A 13,432-nucleotide genomic window follows, 5' to 3' on the forward strand; every position below is an offset into this window, starting at 1 on the left:
AGAGTATATTAAACTTTCTCAGTTTGTCTTGACTAATCAGAATTTTATAAGAACCTTTCCTTGTCTCTAAATAAACCAGAATGTCTGTTATATAGAAAGATTTACCTAGGTGCCATGCATATTCAAACAAGTAGGGAGAAGAGAATAGAACTAGGTTGATTGAATTCTTTGTCTTTTGAAAATTGACCAGTTGTATGGCTGTTCTGGAGACTAAATTAATACAGGTAAATTTCCTAAGTAGCACATTGATAGCTCAGGTGGGAATAGTGAACCTGGATGTGTAATCTGGAAATTTTCAATAAGTTACAAACCAGTGTGTGAGCAAGACTTTGCAGCAATAAAAACGTGAAGCAAAGAGAGCCATAAAGACTTTTGTCTGATGAACTCTCAAAAATGAAATGATGAGTGGTTCAGAAAATCTCTTGTGCGAATGCGGAGGGCTGGACACCTGTGGTCTCTTATGGTCCCTTTTACCTCCAGGGCTTTAGAGTTCTAGAATACCTTATTGCAGCACTATTTCTTCTTTAGATATATTTCTTAGAATCTTCCTTCCTTCTTCCTTTTATATCCTTCCTCCCTGAAATATTTACCGAGTGTATACTAAAAGCCCAGGCACTATTTTCGGAACTGGGGTGTAACATAATCAAGACAGAAGCTGCTCCTATTTTCATGGAGTTGACAATTTATGATGTTCTAGGAGGCACTTGATCTGATGTTTGGAGAAGTATAGCTCCTTATTTATGTTTTAAGTTCTGTGTTATATACAACTCCTTATGTGTGAGTTTTCTCTCTTTTCTTCAATTTGTAGGATATAAGACCTTAGACAAAAGGATGATTTTTTTACTAAAGCTGATCAGGTTGAGGTGGCAGAGAAGTAGGACTAGGGTAGGACCAGAGGTACTGACTTCTTGCCTCTGACATAGCCTATTAACCAGCTCACGGCATCTCCTTCTTGCTATGCTCCTTCAAATTATAAAGGAGGTGAGATGTGTATAATTAAAACAAACTAAGCAAAGAAACAGATCACATAGAAGAACAAAACACCAAACAAAAAGAAAATAAAACACAAAACTCTTCTTTCTAGTTAGCCCCATAAAAGGTGTCTTCCTTTGGCTTTGAAGGGCTCAGTCATTTTTCCTTAGTCATTTGATCTGGGGTTGAGGTTGCAGCATTAACACCTAGTAAACAAGTAAGATAGTCAATCCACTTGCTTTGTCTAAAAGAGAAATTAGGGTCAAGCTACTGATTCCCACCAAAATCCTTCTTCCTTGCAAAAGAAAAAAATTATTCATCTTGGCATCAGTTACTGACACTGACCTAGATGGCCCCAGGGTACCATCAGTCTCCCAAAAGTTTGTGAAATACCCTCTTGAAAGAATAGCGGGGCAAAGCCAGGTGTTCTGTGAATGTGGGTTGGAAATCAGGGCTCAGGATTCTGGGGCTCATCATGCTGGAGCCATGGGGTAGGACTTGGGAGTTTCAGCCATTATGCTGAGGAAAAATAAAACCTATGACAGATTTTCATCCACTTATTCATGAGTACATCAAAAAGGTATTAAGCACTGACTAGTATTGGGAATAAAAGAGCAAACTGAAACATCTTCTTTCACTTTTCCAGACTCAACAAACATTTCCATGTGTTAACAACCTCCAAAGGGGACAGTATCCATCAGTCAAGTAAACAATAATGTTGAGAACAGAAGTGTGAGTGTGCTAATATTGTACTTCTTTTCTTTAAGGGATTTTGAATTGATTAGTTTTCTTTTAGCCCAGAAAAGAGAAAATCTCGGTGTGGGGGGAGAATGGGATCACAATCTCTCTTATCTGAAGATAATACAGATTAAAATGATATCTACAACATTAAAATGTTGTATCGAATCAGTGAGGAGACCAGGAACTAATGGACAGAATTTAAAGGGACTCTGATTTTGGTTTATTTCTTATAGAGCTTATCAACTGTGGAATATATGGTCTTGGAAGCTAATAATAACTGTAGTATTAACACTTGTTATTTTAATTTATTTTGTATATAATACTTAAATAATTTTTAAAATGGGTATGTCTCATTTAATCCTCGTTACTAGTTGTGTGTATCAGTTAGGGTATATAGCATTACCTGTATTTTACAGATGAAGAAACTGAGGCTCAGAAAAGTTAAGATTATTACTAAAGGCCACATAGCTAATGGTATAAGCTGTGAATCAAATCAGTACCTATTTATTGGTCTTGAGGGAGTGTGTAAGGAAGGATTCTCTTCCTTCATCCTTGGCTTTTTCCAGAGTGTAAAGAAGCTGTCTTTAAACAGGGTGGAATCAAAAAACAGCTCTGACTTCCAGTGAGGCAAGAGACATTTACCAAGTGAGAGTCCAGTGTAGAACTATGCTCTGCAAACCAATGTGGATGAAAGTGAACTATTTTGTTTATTGCTATTTTTATTTTAATGTTGTGTTCTCTGATTTCAGTGTGAAAATGTAGGTCTGGGCTGGTGGATAGCATAAAGTACACCCCTCCTTGCTCATTACAGCTACAATCACACCGTGTTTTGTGTGCACAGATGCATGTTTGTGTGCGCATATGAAAATTACTTTTCTGAGCCTGTGGACACACAGCAGTTTCACAATTTGCCTGAAACAATAAAGGTTACAATAAAAAAAAAGAAAAAAGAGCCAGGTTTTGCCATTTCCTGTATGAAAACAAACAGCTGAGTTAATTCATTTGATCAACGTGCCCATTTTCCCAGTAGTTTTCTTGGCATAGGGAGAAGTTCTCTGTGAGCACAACCTGTATGTGTGTGTGAGTGTGTGTGTCTGTATGTGTAAGGACCACCCTATAGCGCTGTTTTAAAACTTCCTCTTTTCTTTTATTATGTTTTTCAAAGTTATGCCTGATAATTGTGTATTGTGTCTGGAGGCCCACTTGCTAAAAGCACATTGAGTCATAGGTGGGCTGTAAGAGTCCAGGAGACCTGCAGCGATGACTAAGAGAGTCATTATTTGATAAAAAGGGAAAAACTAGGTATTGGCTTGAAAGGAAAGCTGAGGGAGCATGAAGAACTTCTTGAACGGGGTGGGGGGGGGAACACTTGGAAGCTAGCTGGCAGGATGAGTGGGGACCGGAGAAAACCAGTCTTGTGCAGTAGGACTTGCTGCTGCATTTTAATGACATCTCTGTGTGACTGGGATATTTTCCCCTCTTTCTGTTTTTTTCATCAAGCAAGAAAGAACACAGAGGGAATTCAGCAGAAACCTAGCTCTTTAAACTTTGCAATGTACTCTGCCCCCTTGAATGTTTTCAAACTGACATCCAGAAGTTTTTCATTGCAAGTTCTAATAGATGCAAACACACCTTGTAAATATTGACAGGTTAAAATTACAACACAATTAAACCCATGGCTCAGTCTTTTCACTTCTTCAATCTTATTTTATTTTTTCTTCCCTTCCCCTATGTTCATCTGTTTTGTTTCTTAAATTCCACATATGAGTGAAATCATATGGTATTTGTCTTTCTCTGGCTGACTTATTTTGCTTAGCATAATACCCTCTAGTTCCTGGGCAAATTCTAAATCATGGAGTATTTTTATATCCACTGTCACCCATTAAAATGGAAATGCGCGAGTTTTCTAACAGTCAGGCATCTCACACCATTACCTTTTCTTTTTGAACCCACACTTCCACTCACTTTGCCCACCAAATTTTATCCTAATGTCATAAATATTTTTATACTTGAAACTCTTCTCTCAATCATCGTATCATATATCTCTATGGAAAGATGTATATAAAATGAAATTTTAAACTGAAAAAAATCCCTGTGACCACAAGCCTCCCACCAGTTAAAATAAATAAGCAAAGTAAGTAAATAAATATTACACAGTGGGTAATGATAGAGAATTAATTAGAACCAAGGACTATGCTCCAACTTCAAGATCTTATTCACTCTGCTCTGCTGTACCCTGGGACCTTAGAGAAGAAAGTGCCTACAGTCAAGGTAAGATTCAAGATGCCTAATAGGTAGACCTTTCTCTTGTAAATTAGGAGAAGGGTAATTGTAAAAGTAGAGGTGAGAAAGGGGAACCAGTAGGATTCTTCAACCTCAGGCACATTCATGGCCCATCAGTTTTAGAGAACACGCCATATACAACTTAGAAATTAATTATCTTAAAAAAGCTTATAAAAATATGTTATGGGCCAATTATCCAGGTAAAATTTTAATATAGTATATTTCTTTCCCATTTTACCAAATCCTTGAGACTGAATAATGAATAATCCTATACTAGAGGTTGCTAGCATGTTTAAATGATGTTTAATAGAGAGAAAAGGTCATAAAACTTATCATCATAATAAAGATATTTGACACCCAGTATATATAAAGATTCCATTATCCTAAAAACATAACAAAAAATAAGAGTTCAAACTGTGTTTTAAGATATTCCTTCTTGGGCCATATGCACCCCAATGTTCATAGCAGCGTTGTCCACAATAGCTAAATTGTGGAAGGAGCCGAGATGCCCTTCAACAGATGACTGGATTAAGAAGATGTGGTCCATACATACAATGGAATATTACTCAGCTATCAAAAAGAACGAGTTCTCAACATTTGCTGCAACATGGACGGCACTGGAGGAGATAATGCTAAGTGAAATAAGTCAAGCAGAGAAAGACAATTATCATATGGTTTCTCTCATCTGTGGAACATAAGAAGTAGGAAGATCAGTAGGAGAAGAAAAGGATAAAGAAAAGGGGGGTAATCAGAAGGGGGAATGAAGCATGAGAGACTATGGACTCTGAGAAACAAATTGCGGGCTTCAGAGGGGAGGGGGTGGGGGAATGGGATAGGCTGGTGATGGGTAGTAAGGAGGGCATGTATTGCATGGTGCACTGGGTGTTATACTCAACTAATGAATCATTGAACTTTACATCAAAAACCAGGGATGTACTGTATGGGGACTAACATAATGTAATAAAAAATATTATTATAATAAAAAAATAAGATATTCCTTCTTCATAAAGATTATGGAAATGCATATTACCATAAATGTTACTAGACCTAGGAAAACCAGTAAATAGTGACTAAACTTTGAAGAACCTTTAGATAAGCAAGTTTTTTTTTCCCTTTGGTTTTTATTTTTATTTATTTATTTGTTTTTAATAATAATATTTTTAATTATATTATGTTAGTCACCATACAGTACATCCCTAGTTTTTGATGTAAAGTTCCATGATTCATTATTTGCGTATAATACCCAGTGCACCATGCAATACATGCCCTCCTTAATACCCATCACCAGCCTAATCCATTCCCCCACCTCCTCCCCTCTGAAGCCCTCAGTTTGTTTCCCAGAGTTCATAGTCTGTCATGGTTCATTCCCCCTTCTGTTTACCCCCCCTTTCTTCTTCCCTTTCTTCTCCTACCGATCTTACAGTACACAAATGTTAAATGCAATCACTACCAAGATCAAGATCTAGAATATAAATGACAAGATTAAAATGAGAAATAGATAAAAGCACAATCACAATTAATTCTGTCAATGTTTATATATATTTTGCAACTAAGTTATTAAATACATACAGGTTTAGGATTATTTGGGCTTTGTGTTTAATTGACCCTTTTTCATCATGAAATACCTTTTTATATCTTTCAATATTTCTTGCAGTCATCTTCTTTGCCTGATATTATTATAGACACATTAAATTTCTTTGTGTTATTGTCTTAAAAAAAAAGAAATTAATTATCTTAAAACTCTCCCTGTCTGCATACCTCCTTGGGAAGCCATTGTGGACTTCTAGAGCAGGGTTTCTCAAGGGCAGCATCATTAACATCTGTGCTTTATTATAGGGGTCTGTTCTGTGCATTATAGGGTATTTAGCAATATCCCTGTCCTCTGCTCACTGGCTGCCAGTAGTATACCCCCTCTCCAGTTGTGACAACTAGAAATGTCTGCAGATACTGCCAAATGCTGGGAGGGGGTAGAAATCACCCCTAATTGAACACCACTGGCCTTGTGCTATGCATACTCCAGGTTAAAGATTGCTTATCTAGCTTGTTAGGAATGTGAACAAGGCCTAAATCAGCCAAATGTGTTATTTGTGCTTTTATTCAGGAAAAGGGCAAAATCTGGTTGTTTGCATTTAAATTCCCTTCCTCAATGAGTAGGGAGTTTTTGAACCCATGGAGATAGAAAGTTGTTGAGTCCATATCAAAGTTGGGCTTAGATGTCCCTCGACAGATGAATGGATAAAGAAGATGTGGTATACACACACACACACACACACACACACACACACACACACACACACACTGGAATATTACTTGGCCATCGAAAAGAATGAAATCTTGCCATTTGCAATGATGTGGATGGAACTAGAAGGTATTATGCTAAGCGAAGTAAGTCAGTCAGAGAAAGACAAATACCGTATGATTTCACTCATGTGGAATTTAAGAAACAGCAGATGAATATGGGGGAAGGGAGGGAGAAATAAAATAAGTTTACAACAGAGAGGGAGGCAAACTATAAGAGACTCTTAACTCTAGGAAGCAAACTGAGTGTTGCTGGAGGGGAGGGTTGAAGGATGGGATAGCTGGGTGATGGGCATTAAGGAGAGCACGTGATGTGATGAGCACTGGGTGTTATACGTAACTGATGAATCACTAAACTCTGCCCCTGAAACTAATAATACACTATATGTTAACTAAATTAAATTTAAATAAAAAGTTAAAAAAAACAGAACAGTAAAAAAAAAGTTGTTGGGCTTAAGGGAGCATTGGGTCTTGAGGGAAGCAAGATTTGGTTAGGAGAAGATATTTAAAGATGCCAGAGAAGGGAAAGAATGGAGATGAGGAATGAAGTCACTAACAATAGAAATCATGCCATTTATGTTTTGCCAGCCATTGTGCTAAGTACTTCATATGGATTATCTTGTGGAATAATCATAATAACCTAGGAAATAGCTATAATCATGTGTTAGTTAGGGTACAGGTTAAGCTGTTGTAACAAAGAGACTAAAAAAACTCCAGTGACTTAGACAAAATAGAAATATATGTATCTCCATGAAAAGACCAGGGAGGCTGTTCAGGGTTACACTAGTACACCACATTGAGGATCCAGGCTGCTTCTATGCTGTTGCTCTGTTTTTTCAACATCCAGCTTCCATCTCGTGGCCCTGGATGGCAGCTGCCGATTCTTGTATCAGGTCTGTATACCAGCCAGTGCGAAGGGTAAAAAGGAAGAGGTGAGGAAATGTACTTTTCTTTTAAGGGCACAATCTAAAAATTATACACATCATTTAATTCACACCCTGTTGACTTGACTAAGCTGCAAAGAAAATGTGGGTTTTAGCTGGGCAGCCATGTATCCAGCTACAGGTGTTGGAGAACTATAGCTTGAGGTCCAACGGCTTTTTTCTTGGTAAATAAAGTTTTATTGCATACAGTGCCTCCCATTCATTTATATATTATCTATGCTACTCTTCACGACAATGACATTTTTCCACAGTTGTGGCAAAGACCAGATGGCCTGCAAAGCCTAAAAACTCTGGCCTTTAAGAAAAAAGTTTGTCAATTCCTGTTATAGAAGAAGGAGGAAATGGATATTTGGGGTCTTCCAGTAGGCTTTGCCACAATTCTTACCTAACAGATGAGGAGATAGAAGCACACAGAATTAAGTGAATGGCCCAAGGTGACACACTGAGAAGTGGTAGAGCTAAGATCCGAATGTGGCTCTGTTTGACTCCAAAGGCAAAAGCACTATTTATTGTATCATACTGCCTTATGAATTCATTCAGCAAATATTTATTGTGTCTACTCGGCATCAGGAAATGTTCTAGGTGTTTGGGATTCTGTGGTGAATAAAAGAGAGGAAATCGATACTCTTGCGAAGCCTCCATTAAATGAGACAGACTATTAGGAAGGAGTTAAACAAAATATATTCTATGTTAGAGGCAATAGGGACTATAAATAAAAAGTAAATCAGGAAAGAAGGGAAGGTAGTGATAGAGTTGGGTAAGGATTCATTTTTAAAAAATGGTTAAAGATGGCTGCAATATTGGGGAAACTAAGAAGAATGAGTTTGGGCCATAGTTCTTAAGGAAGAGGTGGGAAGCTGGGCTGAGAACACCCTGGAAAAGCCCTGAGTTTTCCCTCAAAGGAAGCTGGTCAGGAACTGGAGCTAAAGGAACCAAGAAAGTATGGGCGTCCAAGGCTTAGGTGTGATGGGTAGCCGGTGCAGAGTAGATGTATCAGAAAAAGTCTGGTTTAAGGGTATTCAATTATGGTGGAGCATTTGCCTTTAATCCTTTTAGACAGAATTCCAAAAACTTTTCACATAGAGACAAAAATGAGCACGTACACATGTATATGTAAATAAAAGCAGGCAGTGAGTCGGTTTGTATGGCGGAAAAACTATAAATGTTGGAGGCACATGGAACCATGAATGTCAGCTCATGCTTGACGACTTCAAGCAAATTGTTATTTGTGCTATTATTAGCCATGATTTAGTGACCATTTTCTATGTGGCAGGCACTTTATATTCATAATCTCACCTAATCCTTACATAACTCTATAAATAGATATGAGTGTTATCTTCAATTATCTTTAAGTTAAATTAAGTGGTGAAATTAAGTGGTGATAGGTAACAGTTGAGAAGCAATGAGAGCTGTACAATTTCCTCCCATGCATTTATATTACTTTATCTTATTTAAGTATAGTGATTAGTAATGTTGGTTAATGCTTCTGTGGGGCTGTTTTCACAAAGAATTTAATTTTGTAAAGAAAAATTTTAATGTTTATTTAGTGCTTACTATGTGTCAGGCAGTGTTTTAATTACACGTATTTACTTTTCAAAACGATACTGCAAGGAGTTACTATTATCCTCGTTTTTTGGTTGAGCATCTTAGGCCCACGGAGCCTAAGTAACTTGCCCAAGGTCATACAGCCAGTAGATGGAGAGGCTGGGAGATGATCCTGGGCAGTTTGGTGCTGGCATTCTCATGTTTAATCATTATACTATACTGCCTCACAAAACAGACCAATGAAACAACTGAATGAGAAAAAGTGCTAATTTATCTTCCACTGCCCATGATGTATATGGGAAGCCTGGTTATTTGGGCCTTGTGATCTAACCCATGGCCACTGCTATGTCCCTAATGCCAGCATATCTGAATTGCAAGCAAAGACCCATGGAGCAAATATTTCACTTCTAGAAGACTGCTCTGGGAAAACCAAATTTTAAAAGTGATGACAAAGATGATAGCATGTGCAGCTATCTATACCTGACTGTGTAGCTCCAGATGGGTGTGTGTGTGTGTGTGTGTGTGTGTGTGTGTGTGTCCATTCAGATACGTGCACATGAGTCTAACCAACAGTTTCAAATGGCAGCTACTGGGCTTTCTTCCCAGTAGCCTAAAATCCAGTCTTTTATGTGGCAAGATTAAAAAGTGAGAAATCTTTATTCTGTTTTAAAATGTAAACCTGTTTTTTCAGAATCTGCTCTCTCCAGAAACTACCATTCTGCAATTTCATGGATGTTACTATCAAACAAGCATGGATGGCCCAATACCATCAATGGAATGATTCTTTGCCTCAGTCCTGGCATTTCAGCTCCCATTTCATGCTCTGGTAAAGAAGGTCATAAATATTACTTGTTATCTGGCCTGTCATTTCTTTGAATTGTCAACATTGAGTAAAGATTTTCCTTGGGAATTTCTTCTGTCCAAAATGGCACCAAGGGTGCCAATCATGGGCTCTACACACCTCCTTTAAATGTGAATTTGGGGGTCTTGACCTGCTACCAGTACAGTTGTGTTCTGGATTGTTCCCTAAAGGATGGGGTAGATTTCCACTGAGCCATTCCTTCTACCATTTAGTCTCATCTATTCCACCCCTTATGAAATGACAGGTTCAGTTGATTTCTATAAAATAGCTTTTCTGCGGGCAAATTTAACTGGCTACCATGAGAACAATCCCCAGGAAATGCCCTCATCAGTGCAGAGCTCTAACAACTGATAGAAATGGACCATGTAGGGAATCTTAGTGGCTGAGGGATCTGATATAACAGGATGGAGAAACTGACACTTCCTTGGGAACTTCTGACTTCTGTGGAGCCAGGAAATACCACTATGACGGTGACTGAGTTCATCATCCTAGGGTTTGGAGACCTCAAGGGATTGGGTCCCTTGCTCTTCCTGGTGTTTGGCATTGTCTACCTAGCCACCATATCTGGGAATCTCCTCCTCATGGTTCTGGTGAGCACTCAGCGGGGACTCCAGACACCAATGTACTTCTTTCTGGCAAACCTCTCATGCCTAGAGGTCTGTTATACATCCAACATTGTGCCCAGGATGCTGGTGGACTTGTTGAGAAAGAACAGAGTGATCTCCATGGCAGGCTGTGTTATGCAGCTTTACTTCTTTGGGGCTCTGGGCAGCACTGAATGCTATCTTCTGGCAGTGATGTCATATGACCGCTATCTGGCTGTCTGCCGGCCCTTGCACTATCCAACACTGATGCATGGAACCATATGTGTGGGGCTAGTAATTGGTTCGTGGTTTAGTGGCTTCACAGTGGCAGCTGCATTCCAAGCTGCTATGGTAACCAGTTTGACCTTCTGTGGTAGCAATGAGATTGACCATTTCTTCTGTGACTTGAAACCTCTGCAGAAACTCTCCTGCTCAGATCCACAACTGGTCAACTTAGTCTGCATGAGTCTGACAGTGCTGGTGACTTTGGCCCCCTTTGGACTAACCCTAGCCTCCTACTGGAAGATTCTTGCCATGGTCTTGCATATACCTTCCATGACTGGTAGGCAGAAGGCATTCTCTACGAGTTCTTCTCATCTAGTAGTTGTGACCTTGTTCTATGGGACCTTGATCCTGGTCTATGCTGTGCCCTTGGCTGGTCAAGTGCCAGCTCTCAACAAAACCTTCTCCTTGCTCTATACGGTTGTCACTCCCATGTGTAACCCCCTTATCTACAGCCTCAAAAACAAAGATGTCAAGGAGGCACTGTGGAAGCTGAGGATTTGATCCTACAATGACGAGTTCCATTCAATTGACAAAAATGGTGGCAGTCTGAAGGTCAAGGCACTGTCTGTCCTCATCCTCAGGGAACTCTCAGCCTGATTAGGAAAGCATAGGATAGATTATAATATTTATGAGGTAAAATATTGGTTAATCCCCCAAATAATCTATTTAGCTGCTTTGGGGAGAGTTAGTAGATTTGTCTTGGTGTCCTTGAAATTATCTAGTTTTCCTTGAACATATTTGTACTTAGAGGGGAGGAGCACCTCCTAAGAGGGGAACTATTCTGGGATAAAAAATAAATAGTTGCTGCATATAATCCCCCCAAAAGCTCAATCATGAAAGTAGGTATTGGCAAGTGTGTTTTAGTTGTCTTCAATTTCGTGTGTGTGTGTGTGTGTGTGTGTGTGTGTGTGTGTGTGTTTTATAAATGAGACTGGAAGATTTGGGGTTGAAGGAGGAGTGATAACTGTGCTATCCCCATAAGATTAAAAAAAGATAAAGGTGGGATCTAATAAAATATATGGGAACCCACTAGAAGACTAGTTTTAGAGATATGTGCATTATACACAATTTGTTAGGCATGTGGATTGCCTCAAGGCACTCTTTTCTAAGTTGAATTTTCTCTACCATTTACGGCTACCCACTGTGTTTTCATTTTGTTCTTTCTGTTCTCCTCCCAGGTCCTCCTTCTGCTATGTACCTGAGTTTGCCTTGCTGGCCTCACTTGTGCTTTTGTTTCTTTTTTTTGTATCTTTTGCCAGCTACTTAACATTATCAACTGGTATATTCAAGTGACACTTTAAGAGAGAGGGAGATCAAAAAGATTCTGCTGTGATAAGGGAGAGAATACACGTATTTGTTTATTGAATAAAAAATATTTATTGAATATTTATTGAATGAAAAATATTTGTTGAAAAATATTTATTGAGAGCCTGATATTATCCAGGCATCGATTATGGTAGGTGTTAGGAATAGAATAGTGAACAATATAGATACAGCTTCTGACCTCAACGATATTACAGCCTTGGCAACTTTGGTGTTCAAATGGCTCAGCATTTATGTTTTTCACATTATAGACTATGTAGTTCTTGAGAGCACTGTCTATAAAGAGAATCTCTGTATATAAAATCCCAATATTCTTATTTACCCTAATTTTAAGAGTAATTATATAATTAATAGAAAACAACCTAATGTAAAGACCTAACAAAGCATTTAGTAGGACATAGGAACAAACAAAAATGCTCAAAATGTCCCTTGCTTAGTTAGATAAATTTGCCCCATTTTTTCCTTTAAGACCCAACTCAAGTTCTACCTTCTCTCTCCCTGACTGTCCTGTTCATGTCATTTCTTCCCCTGAAAAATTATTTCCCTTCATTTGACAAGTAGCATTCACTGCTCTCTATGTTTTATGTATATGCCCTTTCTAGTGAGGTTATAAATCCTTCAAGGACAGAGAAAGAAAGTCCTTTCTAGCTGTACACTCAAGTACCCAGCATAGTGCACTACACGCAGCAGACCCATCTTCAGAGGATAAAATCTGAGCTCTTCAGCATAGAAATCAAGGTCTTCCATGACCCTGTTTCTGCCTCCTTCCCTAGTCTCTTCTCCCACCAGACTCCATCTCAGTTTACCATATCACACCTGTGCATCATTACTCATTCCCTTTGCCTGGAAGATCCTGCCCATATTTGTTTTTCACGTAGGTAATGCCCCTTCATCTTTTTCATGCATTATCATCCTCAATAGTAAGACTTCCCCGATCATTTTCTCCCATCCAACACATTGAGTGAAGGGATACTGCCCTGTGTCTCCAAGGACTCATAGTGGACCTATGTTAAAGCAGTAATCACATTATCTGGTGGTTTGCCACCACATCTTCAGTGCCTAGAAGAATGCTTGGAATAGGAGACACCCAAGGAATACTTGCTGGGTGACTAGCTGAATGTTATATGTCTTCCTTCCCTAGTAGATTATTATTATTTCAAGTACCACATATGTATTGATGATTCCTCCATAATTTGATGCTATGACAAATGCTGTGAAGGAAAATCAGTCTGCTGGGAAGGAATATAACAAGGATAACGAATTTGGATTGGGTTGGAAGTATCAGAAAAGACTTCTCTGAAAATATGGCATTTGAACAGAGACCAGAAAGATGAGTAAGAATAAGACAGGCAAAGATCAGTTATGTGGTGGGGTAGGAGAGGGGAGGATTTCAAAAGAGAGATTAGCCCACAGCAGGGTCCTGCAGTGGTAAAGACCTTGAAGTGTTTGGGATCAGAGAAAAGGCTAGTGTGGTTAAAGTGTGGTGACCAAGGGGAAGAATGTGGTAGGTGGGGCTGGGAGGTAGGCAGACCAGATAATACAAGGTTTCACTGGATTTCATCGTAAGTAAGATTGGAACTCTTTGAAGGCTTTTT

General features: G+C 38.8%; 1 protein-coding gene across 1 annotated transcript; it reads left to right on the top strand.

Annotated features, from left to right (window-relative positions):
* Positions 1–10,109: 10,109 nt before the first annotated feature.
* On the top strand, positions 10,110–11,015 carry LOC113271001 (olfactory receptor 11A1-like). The gene has a single exon (XM_026520667.1). The coding sequence runs from the start codon at positions 10,110–10,112 to the stop codon at positions 11,013–11,015; it is 906 nt and encodes a 301-aa protein (XP_026376452.1).
* Positions 11,016–13,432: the final 2,417 nt, after the last annotated feature.

This window comes from Ursus arctos, chromosome X, assembly GCF_023065955.2.
Source record: "Ursus arctos isolate Adak ecotype North America chromosome X, UrsArc2.0, whole genome shotgun sequence".
Lineage (NCBI taxonomy): Eukaryota > Metazoa > Chordata > Mammalia > Carnivora > Ursidae > Ursus > Ursus arctos.

What these genes read in the sequence shown, in the direction of transcription:
- LOC113271001 (XM_026520667.1), top strand. Translation starts at nt 10,110, where the DNA reads ATGACGGTGACTGAGTTCATCATCCTAGGGTTTGGAGACCTCAAGGGA.